The 26,418-nt window shown below is 42.1% G+C and overlaps 1 protein-coding gene across 1 annotated transcript; it reads left to right on the forward strand.

Moving 5' to 3' along the window:
• The first annotated feature begins 12,490 nt into the window (after nt 1-12,490).
• Nucleotides 12,491-24,709, forward strand: FAM124B (family with sequence similarity 124 member B). Its single transcript, XM_060107381.1, has 2 exons — nt 12,491-13,225; nt 24,056-24,709. Exons 1-2 carry the CDS (start codon nt 12,491-12,493, stop codon nt 24,707-24,709), a joined length of 1,389 nt encoding a protein of 462 aa, XP_059963364.1.
• The last annotated feature ends 1,709 nt before the right edge of the window (nt 24,710-26,418 follow it).

Here is a 26,418-nt window from a genome sequence, read left to right on the forward strand (position 1 = left end):
CAGTATTATCCTGAGTCTCCTGCACATTTACTTCCTCATTATTCTAGGGGAGAAATGTTAGTATTCTGGTCTGGTTTCCTGAGCTTTAAGTTGGAGAGAAAAGTGGAGGAAGTGGGTTAGTTTAAATTCCCAGAGCATTCCTTTGCATCAGTGAAAAGTTACAATGTTTGAATAGATACCTGTATTTCAGCGGGTCCCATGGTGCCTGAAGAATTTTGGGCATGATTAAAAGAGTTGAAAGGAAGCAGTGTCAAAAGACCTAGAAAATCTAGTGTGCCCAGAATGAAAACAGGATTTCAAGCCTTTGAATTCCACCAAACCATTCACAGCTGTGCCTCCTGTCAGATTTGGGCCATTGGGTAAACATCTTTGGAAGAGAGCATTTGACCTTTAAGAGAAAACTTTTTTGAACCTGAAGGAAAATGAACAACGGCAGGGACAATAGGCTGACCCTGATGAGTTTCGTGGAAATTAGTTATTTTTATTCTTAATGAGGTAAAACATGACTGCTCTGAGTAAAATGAGTATTTTTGGCTCTTCCATCTGTGTCTCAAGTACTAAGTTTCAAAATTGTGTTGACCGAACACAGTGAGGATTTTTTCACAGTTTTGATTGTGGTGATTACCAACAAGTAAACAAAGTCTTTGTGTGTATGTGTGTGTGTGTGTGTGTGTACACAGAGAGAGCGCTGATGTAGAATTATATATTCTGTAGACCAGGGAATCCAATATAGCCAGGTAGGCTGGAAGTTTCTGCTCAGACTTCTTAAGAGCCTACATGGTGACTGATGAGGAATCCCAGTAACCCCAGAACAACAAAGCTTGGTATAAATATTCCTGTATTCAAAGCAGCAGTTCTAGTGAAGTTAAATTCTTTTAACTCTGTATTTCCTGTTGTTCCAGAGCTTACGTGGACGCATCACTCTGCATGTGTCATGCTTTCCTTTGAAGGAATGCTAAGGTGTTAACTAATTACGAGGCAAATGGACAATTATTTCTGAGAGGTTTTGTTCAGCATGTTTGTTGATACAATGACTAGGCTATTTATAGTAATCTTTTCAAGCAGTTTCTGAGTCTTTCTCTGCAACAGCAAATAGATAAAATTAATAGAGATGGTACAGCAGGGTGTTGTGATGCTAGCTCTTTTGGTAAGAATGTGGTGCTAATGAGGGCATGATCCCCTGAAGATCAGGAAAACAATTTCATTGGTGCCAACAGAGAAGTCTCACCGTCACCAGCTATCTCAGCTTGGGGCTATTCATCATGAGAGGAGCTGGGTCAATGAGAGAGGATGGTCCAGGGCGAGAATGGTTAAGAATCTGCCTGCTAATGCAGGGGAAACAGGTTCGAGCCCTGGTCCAGGAAGATCCCACATGCCTTGGAGCAACTAAGCCCGTGCACCACAACTACTGAACCTGCGCTCTAGAGCCTGCATGCCGCAACTACTGACCCTACGTGCCGCAACTACTGAAGCCCGTGTGCCTAGAGCCCATGCTCCACAACAAGAGAAGCCACCACAATGAGAAGCCCGCGCACTGCAATGGAGTAGCCCCTGCTCGCCGCAACTAGAGAAAGCCCACGCACAGCAATGAAGACCCAACGTAGCCAAAAAAATTAAAAAAAAAAAACCCATAAAATTTTATGTTTATAAAGTTAGTAATCTTCCTTTTAGAGGATCTTAACTAACACTCAAATGTAAAATGCTTCATTTCTTTTAAGGAATTTAAAAGAAATACAGCTTCTGCAGTGCTAAATAGAAATAGATGGACATGATAAACCAATTCAAAGGATTGTCTAAAGGATGGTTATTCTTTTCCTCTACGGGAATCTCAAGGTCTCTTTGTCTTGGGTGGCCAATAAGTACAGTAGAAGCTAGCTGATTTATTTCATCTATTACTTTTACTTGAATATTTTAAAGTTCTTATAGTATCATGACATTTCTCCCTTAAATATGGACTATGCATCTCCAAAAAGTAAGGACAGTTCCCTACCTCACCACGAGACCTAACAAAATTAATAGTAATTCCTCAGCTGTATCTAATATTCATCTTCTTTCCCCCAAATTTGCCCACTTGTCCCTAAATGTCATTTACCATTGGTTTATTTAAACCAGTCAAGGTCCACGCATTGCATTCGGTTACGTCCCTTAAGTTTCTTTTAATCTAGAACAGTCCTCTCCCTCTTCCCTCACTTCACTGACTTAATGAAGAAATAGCCAGCTTTTTCATAACAATTAGTCTCGTTTTATTAATTACTAAGCAAGAAGGCAACCACAAGGCTAACTTAATGAAACCAGATGTCTTCATTCCAGGATTGATATTTTTGATTTGGGGTTTATGGCTATTCCCCCTCAAGAGCAAAGGAAACAAAAAACAAAACAAAAACTAACCCTGACTTTGACTTGGATTTGACTAGCAGTTCTATGGCAGCATCCCTGCGATTCGGTTCCATGAAACTCTGAGTCCATGGCTGCTTGTCACTGATTTGGTGCCCAGTTACTGTGAATGCCCACTGTGGTTTTCTTCTACTCCTCTTGATTCTCAAGTCAGTTTTCAGACAGCCAACATCCTTTACCTGTGGGTTGCTTTTTGGAAGGTATACAATCCCCTACCAGCTCTATAAAGTATCTCCCTTGTAAGGAGACTATATTAAACGGAAAGATGTTTACTGATCTTCCCTTTTATTTGGTTACATCTTACATTCTTCTCTATCCTTTTGTCATATGGAAAAGAAAGCCCCCGTGACAGAATGGCAGTTGGTACTAGTATTACCTCCAGTAACTGTTAATCTTAAATCTTACAGTGCACATGTATTAGGGATGTGGGGAAAGGGTCCTTTATTCACGATGAGAGGAAATTGCCACTTAAAAAATGACTCCTACAGGAAGTATTTAGAAAATGGTACCCACTCTTTTACTAGTATGAGTTAGAGGTTATCCTTTCTTACACCTGTGGACCGAAGTGCATCCATTGGCTTGTGTGCAAGTTCCAGCTGAACCATATTAAACTGGGAGACCCAAGGCAACCCACCCATTTTCCTTAGTCTTATATTCTCAATCTAAAAATCAGGAGATGGCACTAGACGTCTAAGCTCCCATCTAGCTGTTGAGCTCGATGACCTCATCATGTGAATAGCAACTTTAATTTTCCCATGTCATCTCTCTCTTCCTCCCATAAATAACCTCTTCTGACAGGCACTTGCCTCTGAGTGTGTTGGGAGCCTCTGTAATGGTTTGGGAGCCATGAGTCAAGAGGTCCCGTTCTTACTTTCAGGTATAACTTTGCAGGTCAGGTATGACCTGTTTATTACTAAACAGGTAATTTCTTGTCTAGTTTTTCACGCTGTAGGTTTCCCACATATGGAAACTACTCATCTTTTTAATTAAGAGCAGTGAACCCAAATATATTTATGTTAAAATGTGTGTTATCATGGGGTTGCCTAGAATTGGTTGCATTAAAAAAATATGGAGCTAGCAAATATGCTGGGACTGAATAGTACCAGCTGATAGTGCAGCATACACAGTGTCTGAGCTAAAAAAAAAATGCATTATTGGTCATCGACCTTGTGCCACGCACATGAAGGCTCATTTTCTCACTAATCTCCACAGTGACCAAAGAGAGAGCCGGCCTGTTTGGGGAATCAACAAAGAAACAATTTTGCGCACAACAGAGCAAGGATTCCAACCCAGGTCTTCCCCAGCCTCAGACCAGTTCTCTTCCCCGTGTTGCAACTCAACTTTTTAAGTTGTGTATTTGAGCAATATTATTGTTTATACTTAGATTGCGTGTAATTCAAGAGCTGTTCTCATTTTTCTCATGTGCTATGCTACAGAATAGATACCACAGACACATTTAGAAACCTTTTCAGAATGATTCATATTGGGAGAAAAATCCAGCCACAAAATATTTGTATCAGGTAGCCATAGAAACCGCAACTTCAATTTGTGTCTTACAAAAGTTCTTTTATGAAGTTGAATAGACCCAAATTCCTGCTTGGTAGTTTAACAACCGATTGGTTATTAATGTGTACGGCTATTTCCCCATCTCGTCTATTTTTGCTGTCTGGTTGGCACAGCCGTGGCCTTTGGCAGCAGCTGGGATATAAATATAAAGTGGGAATTGAGGACCATTGGGAGTGGAAGAACAGCTGACAGAGCACAGCAAAGCCCCAAGCTCTGCAGGGCTGACCGACCAACCCAGGCATGTTGGTTTCGGTCTGATTGACTTGTCGGCTTTGTGCTGAGCGAGCTTTCATGGTTTAAAGGTTGGCATGGGAAGCGATGTTTCTTGCCCTGAGAATATCCATCTCTATTTGTAATCTATGTGGTAATTAAGGCCAGACTTTTTGATGGAGCCTCATCTGTGGCAGAATTTGAGGCGTGGTGTTATATGCCCCTTTCTAGCTTATTTTTTTTTTTTTTTTCTTTTTGCGGTATGCGGGCCTCTCACTGTTGTGGCCTCTCCCGTTGCGGAGCACAGGCTCTGGACGCGCAGGCCCAGCGGCCATGGCTCACGGGCCCAGCCGCTCCGTGGCATATGGGATCCTCCCAGACCGGGGCACGAACCCGTATCCCCTGCATCGGCAGGCGGACTCTCAACCACTGCGCCACCAGGGAGGCCCTCTAGCTTATTTTTAAAGGTGCACATTATATGTTAGGAAAATGTTTAAAAGCTGTTTATGGTTCAAAGTCAGTTGGCGTCATCCTTACTAATTTACAGATGTGTCACCTCATGAATGTAAGTCCTTGTGTTGCAAAGGTACTTGTCTAAACTGCAGGTGAGAGTTTATAACATTTATGTTTCCTTTTGCAAAGACTGGCAGGGTTTTGTTGTTGTTTTACTTTGTTTCTTTTGGGTTGTTTCTTAAGATTCTAATGAGAAAGATTGCTATTGCTTATTAATTATAGTTTACCTATAACCCAAATTGTTGACAAATAGCTAGCATTTTTCCATTTGGGGAATAGAAATCATGTGCATGTATCAAGTGGAAAATTTGTCACATATATTCAGCTAACAGCTAACAGCTTTCTGCAGCAAACATTTATGAAGTGCTCACAGGTGTCAGGCTTTGTGACAGTGACACAATGGAAGGTTGTATAGCTGTGATCTCAGCCCTCCAAGAGCACACAGCTATTTTCCCTAGTTCAGTGAACCCCACTTTTTCTGGAAAATTATTAATATTGTACCAGAAAACAAAGACACCAAATAATTAAAGGTTGTTTTGGCTTTACATATTCAGATATCATATGACTAAAACGTCTATGCTCTTGTGTTTTTCCATCTGTTTCTCAGTTTTCTCATCTGTAAAATGGGCATAATCATAGAACCTACCTCATAAGGTTGTTGTGAGGATTAAACTAGTTAATAGATCCAATGTTTAGAACAGTGCCTGGCACACAGTAAGTGTTCAATAAGTATTAGAGTTATTATTATTTGTCCAATGATTGCCTGGACTTTCTTCTTTCCTGGGTTGCTAGGAATGTTTTGAATCATATGACATTTTTCTGGAACTCATAATCAAAACTTCCCAGCCACACCCAGCTAAACCTGCTCTTCCTGCAGAATTTCGTATCTTAGCACATGGCACCACCAGCTACATAAGCCAGTCCTTCATGCCACCATGCTCCTGCCTACCACAGGGTCTTTGCACGTGCTGGTCCTTGTCTTAGAATGTCGTTCCCACTTCTCCCAGGTAATGTCTGTTCCTTTTCAAGATCACAGCTTCCTTCTGCTGAGATGGCCTGTTTGAGCTCCCCAAACAGAGCAACTATTCTACACCACTTATTTGAGGTACCATTTTACATCTCACTGAGTGATTATTTGATCAATGTCTGTCTCTCCACCAGAATATAAGCTCCATGAGATCCAGGGCAGTATTAATTTTTGTTAATCTTTTGTATCCCCAGCTTCTAGCCCTGAATTACATGATAGGTGCTTGGTAAACATTTGTTGAAAGAATGGATTAGAAGGCTGTAGTTCATGTATTATTTATTATTTAATTCCAAAAATAATACATGGTATTTGTAATAAATACGAGTGGTATAGAAATGCATGAAGAAATGAAGTAAGGAAAAAATGCTCCTTTACCTTATAATCCCATCTCCCAGAAGTGGCCTCTATTGACACTCTTATACAAACTTGGTTTATATCCTTCTAGACGGTTTTTCCTGTGTTTACCAATCATACACACATACACATATGCATATATATAGTTCTTATAGGAAAATAGAATCTTATGCTACATATGCTTCTGTTTTGTTTTATATGATACTGGAGCTATCTTTCTAGGTCGGTACATAATAGAGCTCCCTCATTAAAATGACTATGAAATACTTCAGAAAGGTCTAGAACAATACAATGAGCACACCTGTACCCACTACCCAGCTTGATAAATAAAGATTATCAATACATTGAACAGATCCCCACCTCGTGATCTTGAATTTGGTGTTTCTCATTCCCATGCATTCCTTTATTCTTCACCTAACTAGGTGTATATCTATAACCATTGGAGAGTCTTTTCCTATTTCCAAATTTTATATTAATGGTATAATTCTATATGTGTTTTCTACAACTTACTTTTTTCACTCAAATTTATGTTTGTGAGATTCATTCAAACTAAAGTGGGTAGTTCAGGTTCATTCACTTCCCTTGATGTAGCATAGTCTACTGCAAGAATGTGATATAAATAGTTATCTATTCTTCTATTAGTGTGCATTTAGTTGGTTCCCTCTCCCCCACTACTTTTTTTAGTATTTCAATCAATGCAGCTATAAAACATTCTTGAATTTGCCTGCTTTTGTGCATATGTGAGAGAATTTCTCCACAGGTTATACCTGGGAGGGGAAATGCTGAAGTGTAGGGTATGTAGATCTTCAGCCTTACTAGATGGCGCCAATCTACTTCTCCCAAGTTCTTTCATTATTTTTTAAAGCTGCATAGTATTCCAGGAAAATAACATACACTAATTTATTTATCCATTCCTTTTGCTAGATATCCATTTGCAATATCCAATAACACCCATCTGCTGGATATTATTTGGGGAGTTAAAACAATATTAAATATAAAATATTTCATGTTGAGATGATTCTACTAGCAGAGCACTTGAGAGCTTGGAAGGCTCTCTGGGGTATTTTAAATTCATTTGAGGCACTCCGAGGAGATAGTCAGGTCAATCATTACCATTGTTATGTTTTATCTTCAATGGATGATGAAACCAAACCTGAGGTATTAGGAATCTCAGGTCCTTGCTGGGTGGGCAGCAGAGCTACGTGGAGTGGCTCACATCCTTGGTTCACAGCTTGTTCCATTCTACTGCTCTGTCTTCTGACACAGTGCAAAGAAAAAAATGTTGCCCACTATTCCAGTTCTACAAGGATCAAGCCATTAGCCACTTCAGTCATTGCACCCCGAGGCGAATTCAGGATGGAGAAAAACAGGATGCATTCTGTGCTTTGGATATACCGGCCCCTAGATAGTTAAGATACCTATCTAAGGAAACATTTCAATGATCCTAGATTCTTGCATCTTCCCATACATAGAAAAGCACTAAAAACAGTAACTGGAGATGTCTGTTCTTTGTGACTAGCAGTAATCATTTTATGCTTGACTACATGTTTTTCCCAGCAAAAAGGTTCATCTACATCCTGGCTCCTGCCTTGCCTCTTCAGTGTAGTTCCTCAAAGCTACCTGAGAGTCTGTCTCCTGGGCAATAGTCCTCAGTAAGGTCCCAAATAAAACTTTACTCACAACTTGTACATTGTGCGATTTTAGTTCAGCCGACAACAGCTAACTGAGTGGTTCAGCTGAGAACTATAACTGCTCAGAGCATTGGAAACAATGTCAGAAAGGAAGACCACCATAAAGATGGAGGAGGAAACACGCCTTCTTTGTTGCACTTGTGAAAACTGCAGAGTATCAGCTCACAGGCTGTGCTGCTGGGCTGTATTGTCCTGGGAAAAGGGAAACAGATGGCAATTTAATAGGAAGCTGATAGCATTGTTTGGGGTTGGACAGGGGCTCTCCTCTGGGGAGCTAAGAGAGAAGCTTTCAGCTAAGAGCCACAGAAGCCTGGAGAAGGAACTTCTGTGGCCACTTCCTGCCACCTCTGCCCTAGGAGGAGCCCGAGGGGGCAGGAGTCATAGGTCTCCATGGTCTGCCTGCTGCTGTTTCTGACAGAACTCCCTTGAGAAGCCAGAAGTTATGACCCCAGGGTAGAAACGTGTGTATGTGTGTGTGTGTGTGTTGGAAGAAGGGCTGGCCAGATGGTGAAAGCTGAGTATATAAATGGCATCAGAGCGGGAATGCTGAGGATGGGGAAACACGTTAACCAGATGTGCCTAGGGCACGGGACACAAACAATGTGTATAGTGCCCAACCCTCATTTCTCCTTTTTTATATGCTGGCACATGTCCTGAACTTGAATGGCTCTGACCTGAATAGATGCAGCTGCTGTGCACAGCTTCTCTTAGGAGTGGTGGGGAAGCATGGTTTAAAAACCAGAAACCCAGGCTCTGCCACTAACCAGCTATGTGATGCTGGGAAAGTCCCTTTGCTTCCCGGCGATGCTTATTCTTTAGGAAATGCCAAGATTCCTTCTTCACTGCAGATCCATCTTGTGCCTACTCTGCAGGTCTGGGGTTGTAGGCTGCTATCGAGGGTTTAAAAGTAAGCAAGACATGATCCCTTCCCAGCACCTTTTCTCCAGCTCCTGCCCAAGTTCTGAATGTCTAGCTCCTGGTTAGCAACTGAGTATCAGACAAAGAATCAGAATTAAGGTTGTTCTGGGAACGAGGAGAACAGGATTGAATGGCTCTGAGGTCTGCTTGGTGCTTCTTTTGAGTTTCCTCCATTGAGGTCGAGTGCGTCACAAATGCTATTCTTTGACACTGAGTATCATGGTCCGCCCAGCCAAGGCCACCTCCTGAAATCCTCGTAACCCAAGACACAAACACCCACACTAGGTTTGGATGACATGCCCACTCTTCAATTCTCTCTGGATGCCACTTACGTGCCACATGTCCCTTAATCTGGGTACTCCGGAGTCCCATCCTCTTCTCGCCTTTCCTATCCTCATGTGTATTCTCCAGCTGGATCATCATGTGAATTCCCACGGTTACCCAAAGACCAATGGTTCCCCGCCCATATTCTCTGGTCTGTGGCTCTCCTCTAAGTTCCATTTTAAATGGCTACCTGCCATCTCGACTTGGATGACCTGCAGGCGTTGACACTCACCGTGTCCAAACCGCACCCCTCAACCTCACTCCCAGCTGCTTCCTTTCTTCAGCGTTTCCTATTTGATGGCTGACAGCCTCACCTGTAAGCACCATGCTGGGAGGCTCCTTGGACCCATCACTGGGTCCTTTTTCAAGCCAACTCTTTTGTGGTTCTGTTCCTGGTAGAAGAAAATCCAAAGCCTTTACGGTGACCTGAGAAGCCTGGCTGCCTTTCCAGCTTTTTACTCCCTTCTTTGTTCCCACACGGCAGCCACCTTGAGTTCAGCCTGTGGGTCACAGGGCCCTCACTCTTGTCCTGATGGGGACAAGGGAAGTACTTTGTCCCTATCAGCTTCCTGTCCCTGGAATCCCTCCCTCTTCCTCACATCCAGTCTCCTTACCTGCCTGACTCCTTTCTCCTTACCTTCCAGAATTTCAAATAGCATCTCCTTTCCTTGGGCTTCCTTGGCCCTCTCATCTAGGTTGGTGGCTCCTCCTAGGGGTTTCCATGGCATCCTGCAGTGACCTTGATCTCTGATGACATAATTGAAGGTGCTCTTCCAAAGCGAGACTTGGTGATTATCTCTCCTCTCCTCCGGGCACAGTGGCTGGCTCTCAGCCTGTGGGATAAATAGACACATTTTATAAAGAGGGAAAGAAACTCTTTCTCAAAGTTTTCTTGGGGTGTGGTTAGGATCTCAGGGTTTGAATGTATCCCCATACATTTCTGAGATTTGCCGCAGGGAAAAATCCTGAAGGATGTCCACAGGTTCCAACAAATCCTCCTAACTAGCTGATTTCTTAGATTTCCCGGTGCTTCCTGTCACCAGCTTCTCCACTTTGCTGTGAGGAGTTGACCAGTTGGGGTCTGTCCAGGAGCTGGTGACTGACAGATACCTGGGCATCTTTTGCAAAGTTTCAGGGGAAAAAAAAGGTAGAGAATAGAGTGTCAGCTGTCCAGGTACTGGGTGGCAAAGCTGATGACATCCCCTAATATATTCATCTGTGCTTTCAACAGAGGCAGTGTGCAAAAATGAAGAGCACCGTGGAGCCCAGTTGAGGATCTGGCCGTTGCCGTGGATGGAGGGGTCTGTGAGGAATGGAGGCTGTCACTGGAGGTGAGGTTGGGAAGTCAATGTTTCAGGTTCTTAGAGAAATAACTGCAGAGGCAGTCAGTCAGAAAGGGGTGCGGTGGTGCCCCCCTGTCCCATGCCCCGGTTTCTTGGCACTTAGGCAGCCATCAGATTAACGAAATCTTTTCAGTCCTCACAGAATTGACAACCTCATAAGGAAAAAGAATGTTTTCACACTGGATGGAAGATTTACAACAACATCAAAAGCAGCAAAACCTTTTCTATATAAGAGCATAAACACTTGCCTTCTACACAATGTTGCGGGTTAATATCTTTGTCTCAGGGGTATAATTTTTCTCCTCGAATCTTTAGAGCTATTTCCAGAATTGCAAAGACTGTTTTCAAAAACTGTGTCTGAAGTCTCAAATGCCCGAGTCAGCTCCATGTGTGGATGGACAGGGGAGAGGTGAGGGGAGTCATACTGGGGGATGAGAAAGTTATTGCCTTTCAAACGCCAGTGTGTAACCTAAATCAAAATTTTTAAAAAGTTTCAGAACTATAATGCCTTAAAAAAAAAAACTTGAATGATGCTGGGAAAGTTGAAGCAAAATGAATTTAATTACTGAATCACTGGTGGTAATTAAAAAACAACTTATCTGTAATAAACTATATTTATAGATTTTTCCAATGCAAAAGTATAGGACTTATAAAATGCAAATGATTAGAAGTGTAGGTTAGATTTAGAAAGAAAATCTGAATAGAAATGATTCCCTTCCACGGATAACAATATTTGATGTTAAATTTGGTTCTTTTACTACTCAAGCAATCAATATATATAAAATATAGTTAGAGTAAACTATATTTTTCATCACAAAAGTGCCTTTTAATTTGTAAAACATCAAGTCACACCATGTTCCACTACAAGCATTAATAAATTGCTTATGTTATGAATTATGTTTAGAAAAATGTGCTTGTCCACATTTTTAGAACCACAGCTATCAGAGTAGCAGATGATTTTTAAATGGATATTTAGAACACATTAGGGTGAGTGTTATGTTTAGAGCTTGGATATTCTTACTGAAGATTATTCAGTTTAAGATCCAACAGCACACACAATCTCTGGGAAATGTGTGTCCTCAACAAGAACCTGCTTGGGCATCCTTTCCTTATACTTAGGAAGAAAAATCCGGTCTGGGATGTCCAGGTCCCAGAGAGGCACCTCCTTTGTGGTTCACAGGGAGACCACTCAGATCCTGGGTTCAAATCTTCCCTCGGTCACTTTTTCACTGCGAGATCGTGGGCAAATTACTTAACTTTTCTGTGCCTCAGTTTCTTCCTCAGTCATCTGGGGATAATAGTCTCTTCATAGATTTGCTGGAGGATTAAACCAGTTATGTAAAGCTCTGGAACAGTTTATGATGGGCACGTAGTAAATCTTCAATAGACATGAACAATGATAATTATTGACATTGGAAAGCTCTCACTCTTTCTAAAGAATTGGCATGAATCAATGTCTTTAGAGTACACTCAGACTTTGCAGCACAGCGAATCATTTTCAGTGAATGGTCAAAATTATTTAGATAAAGTAACCTCTCTTCAATGCCCTGGCATCAGTTGTTCAAAAATAAAATGAAAAGACAAAGGGGAAAAATTCCTGGCAAAGAGACAAGTTTTGAGAATTGTTTTAAAGCAGTCATTGTGTTCAGGTGGCTTACTATAAACAGGGAGGGGGGTAAGGAGGAAATCAGAGCCCATTGTGGGTCCATGAAATGGATGTCTTTTCAACTAAACAGATTGCTATCAGCCTCACAGAGCCGACTCATGTTCCTTTTTTGCCTGGTCATTTCCTTTACTGAGTGTCTGTAAGAACCACCCACTCGGGTGTTTCTCAGGATTATAGGTTTTTTAGGTCAAACAGAAACCCTGGGAGCACCCAACGCAGCCCCACACACGCGGTTACATTATGCACCGGCTGGGTGACATCGACCCTGCCGCTGTGGTGTGTCCTGGAAGCTGTTGTGCCTGATTTGCAGGGATTCTCTCACAGTGTGGCCAGCGGCGACCAGCAGCACGGGGTAAGAGCTTGGCTCTGAAGTCCTGAAGCCTTCCTCTTGGGCTGAAGGCTGCACGTGGGAACCCCTCCATTCATTTCAGAAGCTGGACCAGTGGGCCCTGCTCGCTTGCATCCTTTGTCATCCTCGGGATCCATGATGGATGAGACACGGGAGCCTCTGGCCATGACTGTCCACCTCCTGGCCAACTCCGGGCACGGCTCGCTTCTGCAGCAAACCCTGGACCAGCTCCTGAACTGCATTTGCCCAGAGGTCCGTGTCTTTCTGGTGTCTGAGAGGGTCAGTCCTGTGAAATACTATGACAAATGCCATTCCAAGCGGTCCCGCTTCCCGGGGATGTCTGTTCTGCTCTTCCTGCATGAAAGCCTCGGAGAGGAGCGGCTGTTCCGCGTCCTTGACTCCCTACAGCATTGGCCGTGGCAGTGCTACCCCACCCAGAATGCGCAGGGAAGACCGTGCCCCTATATTCTTGCCAATCAGGAATTCTATAGTCTGGACAACCAGATGCCCGTCTGGGGTGTGAGGCAGGTGCACTGTGGCACCGAGATCCTGAGAGTGACGCTCTACTGCAGTTTTGATAACTACGAGGATGCCATCAGGCTGTATGAGATGATCCTGCAGAGGGAAGCCACCTTGCAGAAGAGCAGCTTCTGTTTCTTCACGCTCTACTACACCGAGAGCTTTGCCCTGCAGCTCTCCCTGAAGCAGCTGCCCCCTGGAGTGTCGGTGGACCCCAAAGAGGCTTCAGTGTTGCAGTTCAAGGTTCAAGAGATTGGCCAGTTAGTGCCTCTTCTACCCCATCCGTGTGTCCCCATCAGCCATACCCGGTGGCAAACACAGGACTACGATGGCAACAAGATTCTACTTCAGGTATTTCTGTGTGGTCTCTATGATCTTTAGATGCACATGGAACTGTGCGATTTGACATCCAAGAGATGATTTAATTTTGGTTCACCAAAATCTCTGGGGAGGTTTCAAACATTCCCATGCCATGGCTGCACCCCAGGTCAGTTCGATTAGAATCTTTGGGGGCACACTGGCTTGGGTAAATTTTTGAAAAACTCCTTGGATGATTCTAATATGTAGCTTGTAACGTGGTTGAGAGGCACTGGTTTAATAAAATCCCTTCATCTGACAGATAAGGAAGTCCAGATTCTGTGAGCTGGTAACTTACACAAGTAGTTTGCAGTAGAATCAGGCAACACCCTACGTCTCAGATTTTCCTTTAATCATGCTCCTCAACTATACACAAGTACTTTGCCTGCTCTTTGGGTCCAGAGATATCATTAGTTCTTTCCATCTGGACCTAAGGAAGCTGAAGCTGTAATTATGGTTGGGGATGTTAAGTATGCCATCCTATTGACTTAATTTTTAAGCATCTTGCATCACTGTCAAATTTTACCCCAAATAAAGTTATATAGTTAGAACCCTTCAAAATAAAATCTTAAAATTAAAGCCTTCTTCTGTAGGCATCCTATTGAAAGCAAACACAATTGTGATAGCTACCATGTGTCATTTCTTATGAAGGATTACGTGACAGTTGAACCTTGCTGTTTAGTAGCTGTGTGATTTTTTTTTTTTTTTTTTTTTTTTTTTTTTTTTTTTTTTGCGGTACGCGGGCTTCTCACTGTTGTGGGCTCTCCCGTTGCGGAGCACAGGCTCTGGACGCGCAGGCTCAGCGGCCATGGCTCACGGGCCCAGCCGCTCCGTGGCATGTGGGATCTTCCCGGGCCGGGGCACGAACCCGTGTCCCCTGCATCGGCAGACAGACTCTCAACCACTGCACCACCAGGGAAGCCCCTAGCTGTGTGATTTTTGAGTCTTGGGTTCTTCATCAGCACAATGAGGGTAATATTAGCAACTTCCTAGAGTACAGGTTGTTATCTATGCGAAATGACCTGACATTTATAAAGTGCTTAAGATAGTGCCTGGAATGCAATTTTAGCTGTTATTGTTCATATTATGCCCTAGAGTATGCATTTCACATTGATTGTTTTATTTAGTCCTTCTTACAACATAGGAAGTTTTGCAAAAGGGAAAATTGAGGGGTAGAGGGAATAGTTACTTGCCCAAGACACAAGAGGAAGTGTTTACCTGGCTCCAAAGCCAGGCAGCTAACCACTGCAGTCCAGTGCTGTGTGCATGTGTATGTGTGAAGTGTGTGCAGGCAGGGAGGTGTACGTGATATTCACAGCAAAATTTCTGTCCTTGAGAAATGGTCAGAAACCCTTTTAAGGCCTATTGGATAAAGTAAAAACAGGCTAGAAGATGAATTATCTTTCCTTTTGATTAATTTTGTTGTCATCAGCTTTGAGTTATTAATAAAATATGAGTCATATTGATAGTGTATGTAATGATCTCTAAATTATTTACCTTCTCATTCACATAAGGTGGACAGGCACTGTTTCTGTTAGCTGCCTGTTACATAACTCACTCATTTCCAAGGCATCTAAAGTTTTTCCTTCAGCCTTAGTTAATCTCCAGAATCTAAACCTCACTGTCAAGCAAAAATTTAATATGTGTGTGCAGCAGGGGGCACGTTTCTGTTTCAAAGGCTAACTGACATTTTAACTTCTGAACCACGGCTTATACAACTTAGTTCCTTTGGAAAGTTAAATGAAATTTGGGGAGTGAAGAATAGATTTTTGGATAAAGACGTCAATGAGTTTAGGCTTTTGCCAACAAAATGGGCAATTATCTTCTGGAAACTTCTGTTTCTGGTGTCATATAAAAGTCCCTGAAGAAAGCATATACAAAGGCTTGGCTATAATACACTATAAAAGATAATACCTTGTAGCTACTTCACTCCTATAATGGGGTGAATTTTTCCGGATAGAAAACCCAGTACAAACTTCCTTGGGGGCAGAGAGGATAGTGGGGGCAAATGAACTGGCTTTTGTAAGTAAGTAGCCTGAGTCTTGAGGCTTAGGAACCGACTCCCAGCTCTGCCATTTCCTCAGACAGGCCCTTGTGGTCACTAGCTGGCTGCCAGCAGCTCTGAGGACTAACTTTTTGAGTTCCTCACCCTACAATGGTCCAACAAAACTTCTGGACTTCACGTCATTCAGACCAACTTGGATCCGATTCTCTTCTCTAAATCAATCATTGCATTCCGGGGAATGGGATTAGGTGGATTAGCTTAGTTCTGAGGCAAAGGCTCTACTACCCTGCATCCCGAGATTTTTTGTGGACTCAGACTCTCTTGGCACTCATGGAGGCGGGGGACAAGGGTCCCCAAGGAAGATCAGTGAGGGGACAAATGCTGGGTGGCAAAAATGACTAATGTCCACCAGCGAAAGAAACTAATATCTATTTAAGGGAGAGCTTTAATAATCACAAGTTAACTTCCACATGTGTAACCCCTCCAGGATGGACATGTGTGTGAGGTGGGGGGGAAAGGGGGGGATGCTAGACCCAATGAGGGTGATGGGCAAAGCTTCCCTGAGAGGTGATGTCTGGGCCTGGCTGAGCTGGATGGCCCAGAAGGAAGTAGCTAGATGGGGAAGGGAGGAAAGTGTTCCAAACAGAGGAGATGATGGGTGACAATGTGTGGAATAGCATTTCCTTAGCAGGCATGTTCAGAAAAGCGCCTGTGGTTCCATGTGGCTGGAGAGAAGGGAGGGAGTCGGGGGTAGGAGGATGGGCAGTTGGGCAGGGGCCACATCATCAGGCACGTGGTCAGCCACTGGAGGTAAGCACCACGAGGACAGGGACCTTTTTCGGTCCACTCTTTTTTTTTTAAAATTTTTAAATTTTATTTTATTTACTTTTTTATACAGTTGGTTCTTATTAGTCATCAGTTTTATACACATCAGTGTATACATGTCAATCCTAATCTCCCAATTCATCACACCCCCACCCTCACCCCCACCCCCCGAGGCTTTCCCCCCTTGGTGACCATACGTTTGTTCTCTACATCTGTGTCTCAACTCCTGCCCTGCAAACCAGTTCATCTGTACCAATTTTCTAGGTTCTACATACATGCGTTAATATACGATATTTGTTTTTCTCTTTCTGACTTACTTCACTCTGTATGACAGTCTCTAGATTCATCCACGTCTCAACAAATGACCCAATTTCGTTCCTTTTTATGGTTGAGTAAAATTCTATTGTATATATGTACCACATCTTCTTTATCCATTCGTCTGTCGATGGACATTTAAGTTGTTTCCATGTCCTGGCTATTGTAAATAGTGCTGCAGTGACCATTGGGGTGCATGTGTCTTTTTGAATTATGGTTTTCTCTGGGTATATGCCCAGTAGTGGGATTGCTGTGTCCTATGGTAATTCTATTTTTAGTTTTTTAAGGAACCTCCATACTGTTCTCCATAGTGGCTGTATCAATTTACATTCCCACCAACAGTGCAAGAGGGTTCCCTTTTCTCCACACCCTCTCCAGCATTTATTGTTTGTAGATTTTCTGATGATGCCCATTCTAATCGGTGTGAGATGATACCTCATTGTAGTTTTGATTTGCATTTCTCTAATAATTAGTGATGTTGAGCAGCTTTTCATGTGCTTCTTGGCCATCTGTATGTCTTCTTTGGGGAAATGTCTATTTAGGTCTTCTGCCCATTTTTGGATTGGGTTGTTGTTTCTTTAATATTGAGCTGCATGAGCTGTTTATATATTCGGTCCACTCTTATACTCCCAGTACCTAGAACAGCATCTGGCACATGGTAGGCAAATCCATTCTTGTGTGAATGAGCAAAAGCTTTGCCAAGTAGCTTCTATCTTATTCTGACTGTAATCAGCAGTCACTGACAGAGCCACTGAATGGTACTGACATGTACAATTCACATTATGAGGATCAAAAAGGAGAGTATACATGGAGGTGCTTTGTCAAGTAGAAACTGTAGCGCAATTATTGTCTGTGTAAGAAGGCTGCTAGCTGTCTCTCCATGTCTTTTCCCACATAACCTCCTGCCAGTGCACACTGTCTGATGCTTCTTAGAGCCTAGGATGTGTATTTTTGATGAGATTGATATTAGGGTACCTAGTAGATGCTCAGTAAATGAATGAATGTCTGAATACATAAGCAGGTATGTCAAATGTTTATTCATCCACCAAGTGTTTATTAAATGCATACCTTGAGCTACCCTATTCGCTACTTGGCAGTTTTCATTGTGCTGTCTCAGTCCTTAGTGGATGCATCTGTGGTTTGGTGTCTGACATAAATTTGGGGAAATTCTCAGTCATTATTGTTTCAAACATTTCTTCTATTCCATTCTCTTTCTCTTTTTCTGGTACTCCCATTATTTGTCTACCACTCCTTTTTTAGTTGTCCCATCGTTTTTAGATAGTCTGTTCTGGTTTTTTTTTTTTTTTTTTCAGGCTTTTTTTTTCTCTCTGCTTTTCTCTTTCAAGGATTCTATTGATATATCCTCTAGCTCAGAGATTCTTTCCTCAGCTGTGTTTAGTCTGCAAATGAGCCCATCAAAGGCATTCTTTATTTCTGTTGCAGTGTTGTTGCTTTTTTATCTTTTTGGTTCTTCTTTTAGGATTTCCATCTCTCTTTTCGCATTGTCATCTCTTCTTGCATGCCGTTTACCTTATCCATTAGCGTCCTTATCATATTAATCAGAGTTGTTTTAAATCACAGGTCTGATAATTACAACATCCCTGCCATGTCTGCTTCTGATACTTGCTCTGTCTCTTCAAATTGTGCTTTTTACCTTTTGTAATGCCTTGTAATTTTTTCTTGATAGCCAGGCATGATGTAGCAGGTATAGGAGCTGCTGCAAATAAGCCTTTATTAATGTGGTAGTAAGGAGCTGGGGGAGGGGAAGCATTCTATAATTAGGTCTCCTCCGTCTTAGTGAGTCTATGCTTTGAACTGTGAATTTCGCAAGTGTTTAATCTTTTTTTTTTCGTCCTTGCTTAGGTGGGCGAGAATGGCTAGAGTGGGCTGGAGTTGAGTACTTCCCTTCTCTCACATGGAAGGTTAGAGAAAGCTGGAGTTGGGTATTTCTCTTCACCCAGGTCAGTTAGGCTCTGATAATATGTCAGCATGTTAGGCTCTGGTTAACTAGTTTCCCCTGAGAGAAGGCCTTTTAAGAACAGAGTGCTCTGGAGTATTTAAAAATGGTCCCTTTTCACCTAGAGATTATCATACTAAGTGAAGTAAGTCAGAAAAAGACAGATATCATATGACATCACTTTATATGTGGAATCTAAAAAAATGATACATATGAACTTACTTACAAAACAGAAACAGACTCACAGACACAGAAGAATTTATGGTTACCAAAGGGGAAAAGGAGGGGAGAGGGATAAATTAGGGGTTTAGGATTAGCAGATACAAACTACTATATATAAAATAGATAAACAACAAGGACGTATTGTATAGCACAGGGAACTATATTCAACATCTTGTAATAATCTATAATGGAAAAGAATCTGAAAAAGACCTGAATCACTTTGCTGTACACCAGAAACTAACACAACATTGTAAGTCAACTGTACTTCAATTAAAAAAAAAGGTTCCTTTTCTCCTTCTCTTTCCGGAAGCACAAGGGGATTTTTCTCTGATATTTATTGTGAGAGTCTAGTCACGCTCCTGGAGGTAAATCTCACAAAATTGGGGGGGCTCCCCTGGGACTGGGTCCTCTGGAGTTTTTAACTCTCAGAGTTGTCCACACTAAGCCTCCAGCTATTTGCCAATTACAGTTCAGGTTTTCCTCGCCCCGTCCTTGTTCCTGTAGTGGTTTCCACTTCTGGTCCTCTTTTCCGGGAAGCCATGGCTCCCCGTATTCATTCGTATGTCTCTCCAGTCTTGGGGGCTGCTGTTTGCCCTGTGTCCTCACCTCTCATACAGATGCTAGAAGAGTTGTTGCTCTCTCTAAGGCCACCAGTGCCTGAGCTCAGGGTCAGCAGTATTGGCAAATGCTGACCACCCCTTGCTTGAAAGTTTCTCCTCTGTGAGCTTCCATAACTTGGATCTTCTAATTAAAGGGTTTATCCTATCTCTCTATCACTTGGACATTTTTCTCAAAGTTTCAGCTCTTTTTGCCCCTAACTCAGGTTTCTGCAACCTCGGCACTATTGACATTTTGGACTAGATAATTCTTTGCGGTGGGGGAGATGTCTTACGCATTAGAGGATATCTAGTGCATCCTCAGTGCTACCGTGAGATGCCAGCACCGACTCCGCTTCCCTGCAGTTGTGACAACAGGAAATGTCTCCAGACATTATCAAATGCCCTCTGGGGGGTGGGGGGTGAAATTTCCCCCAGTTGAGAACCACTGTCCTAAGTTTAAGGTTTCCCTAAGATTAAGAAATAAAGCCCATCCTGGGCATTTAGTTGTCCTCTTTGTTCAACTTACTCCTGTATTTTCATCTCCTCTATCTCTTGAGCTTTTGGCTTTTTAAACTCCCTGTAAGATCATTTAAACATAACATCTCCTCATCTCAGATTCAGTCCAAACAAAACCAAAGTAGTCCTCTGCAACCCTGCCCCCAATTTCTCCAGCTCTGGTCACCCTCCCATTTGCACACGTTTTCCAAATAGGTCGTTTTTAAAGCATCTCTTTTTGGAAGACCCACATTCAGACAGCACCCCCCCACCCCAAACTGTTCAAGTTTTCCTTTGGAGCCATTTCTTTTTTTCTCTTTCCTGCCTTAAACCCACCTAACTTCAATGTGCATTGTTATTACAACATTCTAACTCTTCACTCTGGCTCCAGGCACCTGCTTTATCCTGCACAGGAGTGTTGAATACATTTTTAAATGATGGCTGGATTTATGTTCCTTGTCAGCTCAATAGCAAAATTAGCAAATAAAATTAAAACTCACTTGTCCGAGTTTCAAGGCTCTTCATAATCAGGCCCCCCCGAATGCTTCCTTTGCTGCCTCCTTCTCTGGTTTTTCCAACCTTCTTTCCTGACCTCTAGGCGCACTCCCGCCCCCATGTATTTTTTTGTCATAAAATATACATAACATAAAAATGTATCACTTTAACCATTTTGAGTGTAGAATTCAGTGCCTAATGGTACTTAATAGTACATTTACACTGTACTTCATCATCACCACTATCTATTTCCAGAACATTTTCATCACCCCAAACAGAAACTCTGTACCCATTAAACAATAACTCCACAACTGCCACCCACCCCTGTCCCTGGTAACCTCTAATTTCTGTCCCTATAAATTTGCCTATTCTAGGGACCTCATATAACTGGTATCATACAATGTTTGTCCTTCTGGGTCTGACTTACTTCACTCAGCAAAATATTTTCAAGGTTCATCTATGTTGTAGCATGTGTTAGAATTTCCTTCTTTCACGGGCTGAATAATATTTCATTTTATGGATATCTGCCTTTATATACGGCCTGAGCTGTTCCTTGTCCAGAGATGTCTTTCTCTTCCTCTTCACTTGTCTATCCTTTAAGACCCTGTGCAAGCACCACCTCCTCTGTGAAATCTGCTATAAGCGCATTCTTAACTAGAACATTTTACACCGAAACTTTGTAACACACAACTGTGTATAGATTTCCTCATTCTTGTACCATATAATTTGGGACTTTATGACTCGCCATCTCTTTTCAGTATTTTATTGTAAATGTTTATGTCTGGTAGAGTACCAGACAGACAGCTGCTTCTGAACCATTTGTTGATTGATTAACTGCCTGTTGTCAGGAAATAAGTTTCTCTTCAGAAAAGTAAATATTCCAAAAACTAGTTTGGCAGAAGCAAACATATATTTCTCTTCATTTTATCAACAGACCTTTAGCTAAGATCATCTTGATGTTCTTTATTAGCCATTTAAAATAAAAGAAGATAGTCTCTCGTGAAGTGAGTAATTCATTTGCTTCTTCTGTAGCATTTCTGGGTTCCTTTCTCATTTCTGAGTCTGTCAGAGGCACTCATTCAGACTCTATTCCTCCCACTTTGTTCCTCTCCTCATTTCCTCCCCATTCTTCATGCTCCACACAGACACAGACACAGACACAGACACACACACACACACACACATACACACTTCCAACCCTACATGCCCGCTCTCACTCAATACTTTGCTTTATGCTGCCCTGAAGGAATCCTTGTAAGCATGGCTCAGAAGGTTGCTGCTGCTATAGGATGGTGGGTTAACATCATTGGTTTTGGTTAATAAATTAAAATAAGCACCTTTCAAAAGATCAGTTAATTGGGAGAGACTAGACTCAACTCTTAAGTAAGCAAGTTTGGCATTGTTTTGGGGTTTCTTATTATCTATATAATTTGTTCCCATGAAATCTTTTTTCTTTCAATGTAGGAGAAATCCTCTTTTGCTATCTCTTGGAATCACTTTTAGCAAAAGACAATATTATTTTCCCTTCATGATGTCAGTCTGCCCCTTAACAGCTTAATCATGTTTCAGTGATGTATATACTCTTATTTCTCAAGTGTTTAGAGCCAAATGAATGACAAATGATCTGCCTGTTCATCGAGATAATTACTAATGTTCCCTGAAACTAGAAAACACCTACCTCTCAATTTGTAACATTTTATAAATATTTCTTAGAAAGATGGGCTCTAAATGATCAGAATTACTACAAATGCATTTCAATTGCTTTTTTTGGCAAGAGGAGTTTTATTCTCTCTCAAGAGATTTATCTCAACCACTTGGCATTATGTTTCTCCTGGAAATTCTTCACTCCAACTGCACACACCTGCATTTCTACATTAATAATCTTGTGCTTTCTTCTGTCATATCGTCTAAGGACTTCTCTTAAAAAAGGAAAAGTTGATATTCTCTCTCTTAAAAAAGACTTCAGAAATGGCCATCCACAGGATGAATGTCCTTTGGCAGTTTCTTAGTAAGACTTTGTATCTACCTAATGGCTAATAATTAGGGGCCATACATTTCTCTATGCAAATAATTTATAGTTTGTTAGGCATTAAGCTTTATTTATTTATGCAACAGACATCTAGTGATTACTTACCACGTGTTAGGCATTGTGCTAGGTACTGGAGATACAATGATGAAGAAGGTGTATACAATCCCGGCACTTCCAGCTGGCAGAGTCTAGAAGAAGATATAGAGAAGTGAGCAAACAGGTGCAAACTAGTGTGGTAACTACTATGATATGGAAAGTACAGGCTGCCAAGACAGATAGTAATAATATTTGTGATGATGATAATAGCCAACTTACGTTTAGCACTACTATTTCCAGGCCCTGTTGTCATTTAATCTTCTCAACAACTCTTTGACATTGGTACTTATTATGATCTCCTTTTATAGATGAGGAAACTGAGGCACAGAAAAATTAGGTAACTTGTCTAAAGTCTCACAACTAATTAGTGGCAGAGCCAATATTTAGGGGTACCTAACTCAGACTCGGTGACATGGAGAAGGCCTCTAAGAGGAAATGATGTGTAAGCTTGGAGTTAACAACAGGTATGAAGGGTCAGAAGTGACATATCCCAGACAAAGGAAATAATATACACAAACACTGGCATTAAGAAAGAGCAAATAATGTCCAAAGAATTGAAGAAATTTCAATTTTGGCAAGTGGAAGAGGTGGCGAATTAGGCTGGAGTAAGAAGGGACATACTGTGAAGGGTGTGGGAGCCCATACTAAAGGGCTTAGGTTTTTTCTTAAGAAGAGTAGGAAGCCACTTGAAGTAGGATGGTGACAGGATCAAAACTGTTTTCAAAGCTCCTCTGGTAGTGGAGTGGAGAATGGATTAGAGGGAGGCAAGGGCATCCATGGGGTGTCCCTTCAGATGGCTGTTGCAGTAATTCAGACTAGAGATGATGACCTGCCTAGGGTTAATGGCAGTGGATATGGAGAGACAGGAAGATCTGAGAGATCTTTGGGAGAAAGAGTCCATGGGAATGCGTTACAGGAGGGATAGAGAAGGGAAAATGATGCTCTCGTTTGGTGAATGTGGGGCAAATGATGCCAGGTTCTAAGACAGGGAAAAGAGTAAGCAGAACAGATTTAGGGTGAGGAGGGGGATGAGTTCAATTTGGGACGTATTGACTTTTAGGACCTTGTGCCTGGAAGACAGTTGGATAGGTAGTTATGAAGCTTAAGAGACAGATCTGAACTATAATTAGACTTTCAGAAGCCTTCCTCATTTAGATAATAATTGAAGGCAGGGGGTTCAATGAGGTTGGCTGGGAGAGTGTGAAGTGAAAAAAGAAGATGGCCCGCTTAGCACTGAAGAACTACCTCCTGTCACAAATTAACAGGGGAGGAGGCTCCTTCAGTGGACCCTGAGAAAGGGTGGATGGAAAAGAAGGAGAAAATCCAGAAGAACATGTTGACATAGAAGGTTAAGGGGAAGAAGTCTTCATATGTAAAGGAGAAAGGTCAGTCTTGTAAAATTCTACCAGAGCTCAAGTAAAAGTTAATGACAAGGAGGCTCCTCTAGATTGGATAGTCTAATATCAACCCTGAACGATTTCTCAATATGGAACTAGCCATGCCAGTTTCCATTTCCAGAAGAAAAAGCCTTCATTGGATCAAAAATAAAACAAACAAACAAACAAAAAAAGTAGAATATAATGTCAAATGACCTTCCAGGAGGCAAAGGTGGCAGCTCATCCCTTTGAAGGATTGTACTTGTCACTTTTATTCAATTCAACCGACTTTATTGAAAGTCTGCTATGGGCACAGCATGGCAGAAGGCTGAATAGGACGTAGTCTGTTCTTGACACTTAGTTAATGGAAAACATCTGTTACACCTGTTCCTCTTGTCCTTGTCCCATAGGTCCAGTTGAATCCAGGACTTGGTGTTAGGAATGGTGAGCTTGCCTTTCTGAATGACACCTCGGGAACTGACACGCTCCCCCAGGGCTCCAGGCTGACCCCTGTCTCTGCGATTAGGACCCTAGAGCCGAGAAGCCGAAGGAGCCGGGGCAGGAGGTTCAAGGTGGGGTCCGTGGAGCGGCCTGAGCCTGGTGGGCAGACAGTGTCAGACAGCGCTAGTGGCACTTCGTGGAAAAGCCCTGGCCGCTCGGCCCAGCCCAGCAGCCCAGCTACGGACTCCCAGCTGCCTCTGCCTTCTCTCCACCTCGAACCCGGGGCCAGAATAAAGGTCCTCAGACGGGAAAACAGCTTTGAGAAGCAAGAGGCAGAGACGAATGTTGACACAGGATTCACCGTGGTCAGCTCTGGACCCAGGCAATCTTTTCTGAGCAGATTTCCAAGGGACCTTTGGCCCCACCAGCCACCATCCTGCTTGTTAACCTCTTCCTTAGGGGCAGCTGCTTCCAAAAACAACGGAATCTTTAAGGAAAGCGTTCATCCTCTGTCACTTGCTGGCCAAAGGGACCTTTGTTCCAGGACGATAATCTCAAAATGTCCCCTTCCTCTGCCAGTCCAGGGTGAAGAAAAAGAAGCAGAAGAAGAATTCTTTATATAGCATAAAACAACTGTGGTTTTCTAAAACACCAAATCAAATAGAATGTTCTAGAAATGGAACACTGACCCAGAATCAGCCTGTTTCTTGTTCATCTGAGGGGCTCTAAATGCTAGCCATGCACAGATCTGTATCACTTTTATTTCAAATGTTCAAAGTCTAGCAGTGCTGGTGAGTGGTTTGCTGTCATGGTCATAAGGGAACACAGCCAAGGCACAGGGAAAATGCCCAATGCCTCACGTCCTTGGAGACACACTAACACAGCTGGGTGTGTTGAGTTCAGTACCTATCAGGATAATCGCATTATATGCAAATAAGTCAGATGTGTTATGTAATGCTGATTAGAGTCTGTAATTTGGTTTTAATTTTTACTTGCATTGCATTGCTCATCCCGCTGGGCAGCATGGGCTATTTATTCTTTAGTGTTTTTTAATTTTTATGTGACCTCATTTGGTAACTAGACCCTGTTTACCACTCACCTCTAGTGACTTTTGCCTTTAAAGTTGTTTGCATCTGGAATGAATTAACATGCAAAGTGTTTTGAACATTACAAACATTTCTCTTTTTCTCCTGTTTAATGAGCAGCAACCCTGGAAACCAAAAAAAATCTAGTTAAAAATGAAAGCTAGGCTCTAGGATTTTCCAGCTCCTCCATTTTTTTTTTGTTTCCGCACTACCCCAGTGGGGCCCGTGGTTCATACAATTAAGCAGAGAGGAGTGGAATGTGATTGGATGATTCGAGATCTCCACTGAGTGTGGCAGGAAGATTGCATTGGTTGGGTCACTGAAGCCGGACTTGGGTTTTTTTGGCCATGTTCAAATTCCTGAATTCCTTTGTAGTACTCATTCATTTATTCATTCATTTATACATCCATTCGTGCAACACAGTGTACAAATACCTACCTTTGAATAAGACATTGGTATATGGTACACATACATTCTGTGGCCATCAAACCCAAAACTTATTTATGGTTTCACTGTATCACAAATCCATTCTATCATTTCTTAAGAACAGGTAGAAGTTCAAACTTATTTCTCTGGGAAACTTTTCCACAGCTGATTACCACACTTGCTGCACAGGCTGTGGTAAGAATTCACAACCTGTGGATGGAGATTGGGCATATTATGAATTGCAATTATAATCATAATGGACAAATTCTTGGTTGCTCATATGATGTATTATTTGGTTGGGTCTATACACACATTTTTTAAAAATCTGAGGTCTGTGTGTTTCAGTTAGTTTATAAGGTTATTTGACTCCAAGAACTCCATTTTCCAGAACAGATGTTATGTGACTATAAGTGCTGAATTAGCTGGATCTTTTGGAGACCCCTCTACTGAGTATACCTAATTGGAGAGAAGGATGAGTTCAGGCTTAAGCATGAATCTCATGGCAGCGAGACTGGACTGAGTTTGTGTGCTCTGTCCCCCTAAAAGAATAGAAATGGAAGACAGCTGCAAATGGACAAAGACAAGACTTCTAAATGGATTTTTGTCCTTATACCATCAGTGTATTCTTATCCCCATTTTCTTTCTTTCCCTCAGTTTAAAGTTAGATCTTAGAATGTGGAATGAAGAACTTACTTTTGGTATGCTTGTCTATAATAAGAGTTTTAAAAAAATGAAAGTCTTATTTAAGTTGAACTATTGAGCTGCTTTGAAAAGCACAGCAGGCAGTTTTGAAGTTTCTTTCCAACTTTTTTGAGGTTATC

The sequence above is a fragment of the Mesoplodon densirostris genome, chromosome 8 (assembly GCF_025265405.1).
Source record: "Mesoplodon densirostris isolate mMesDen1 chromosome 8, mMesDen1 primary haplotype, whole genome shotgun sequence".
NCBI lineage: Eukaryota > Metazoa > Chordata > Mammalia > Artiodactyla > Ziphiidae > Mesoplodon > Mesoplodon densirostris.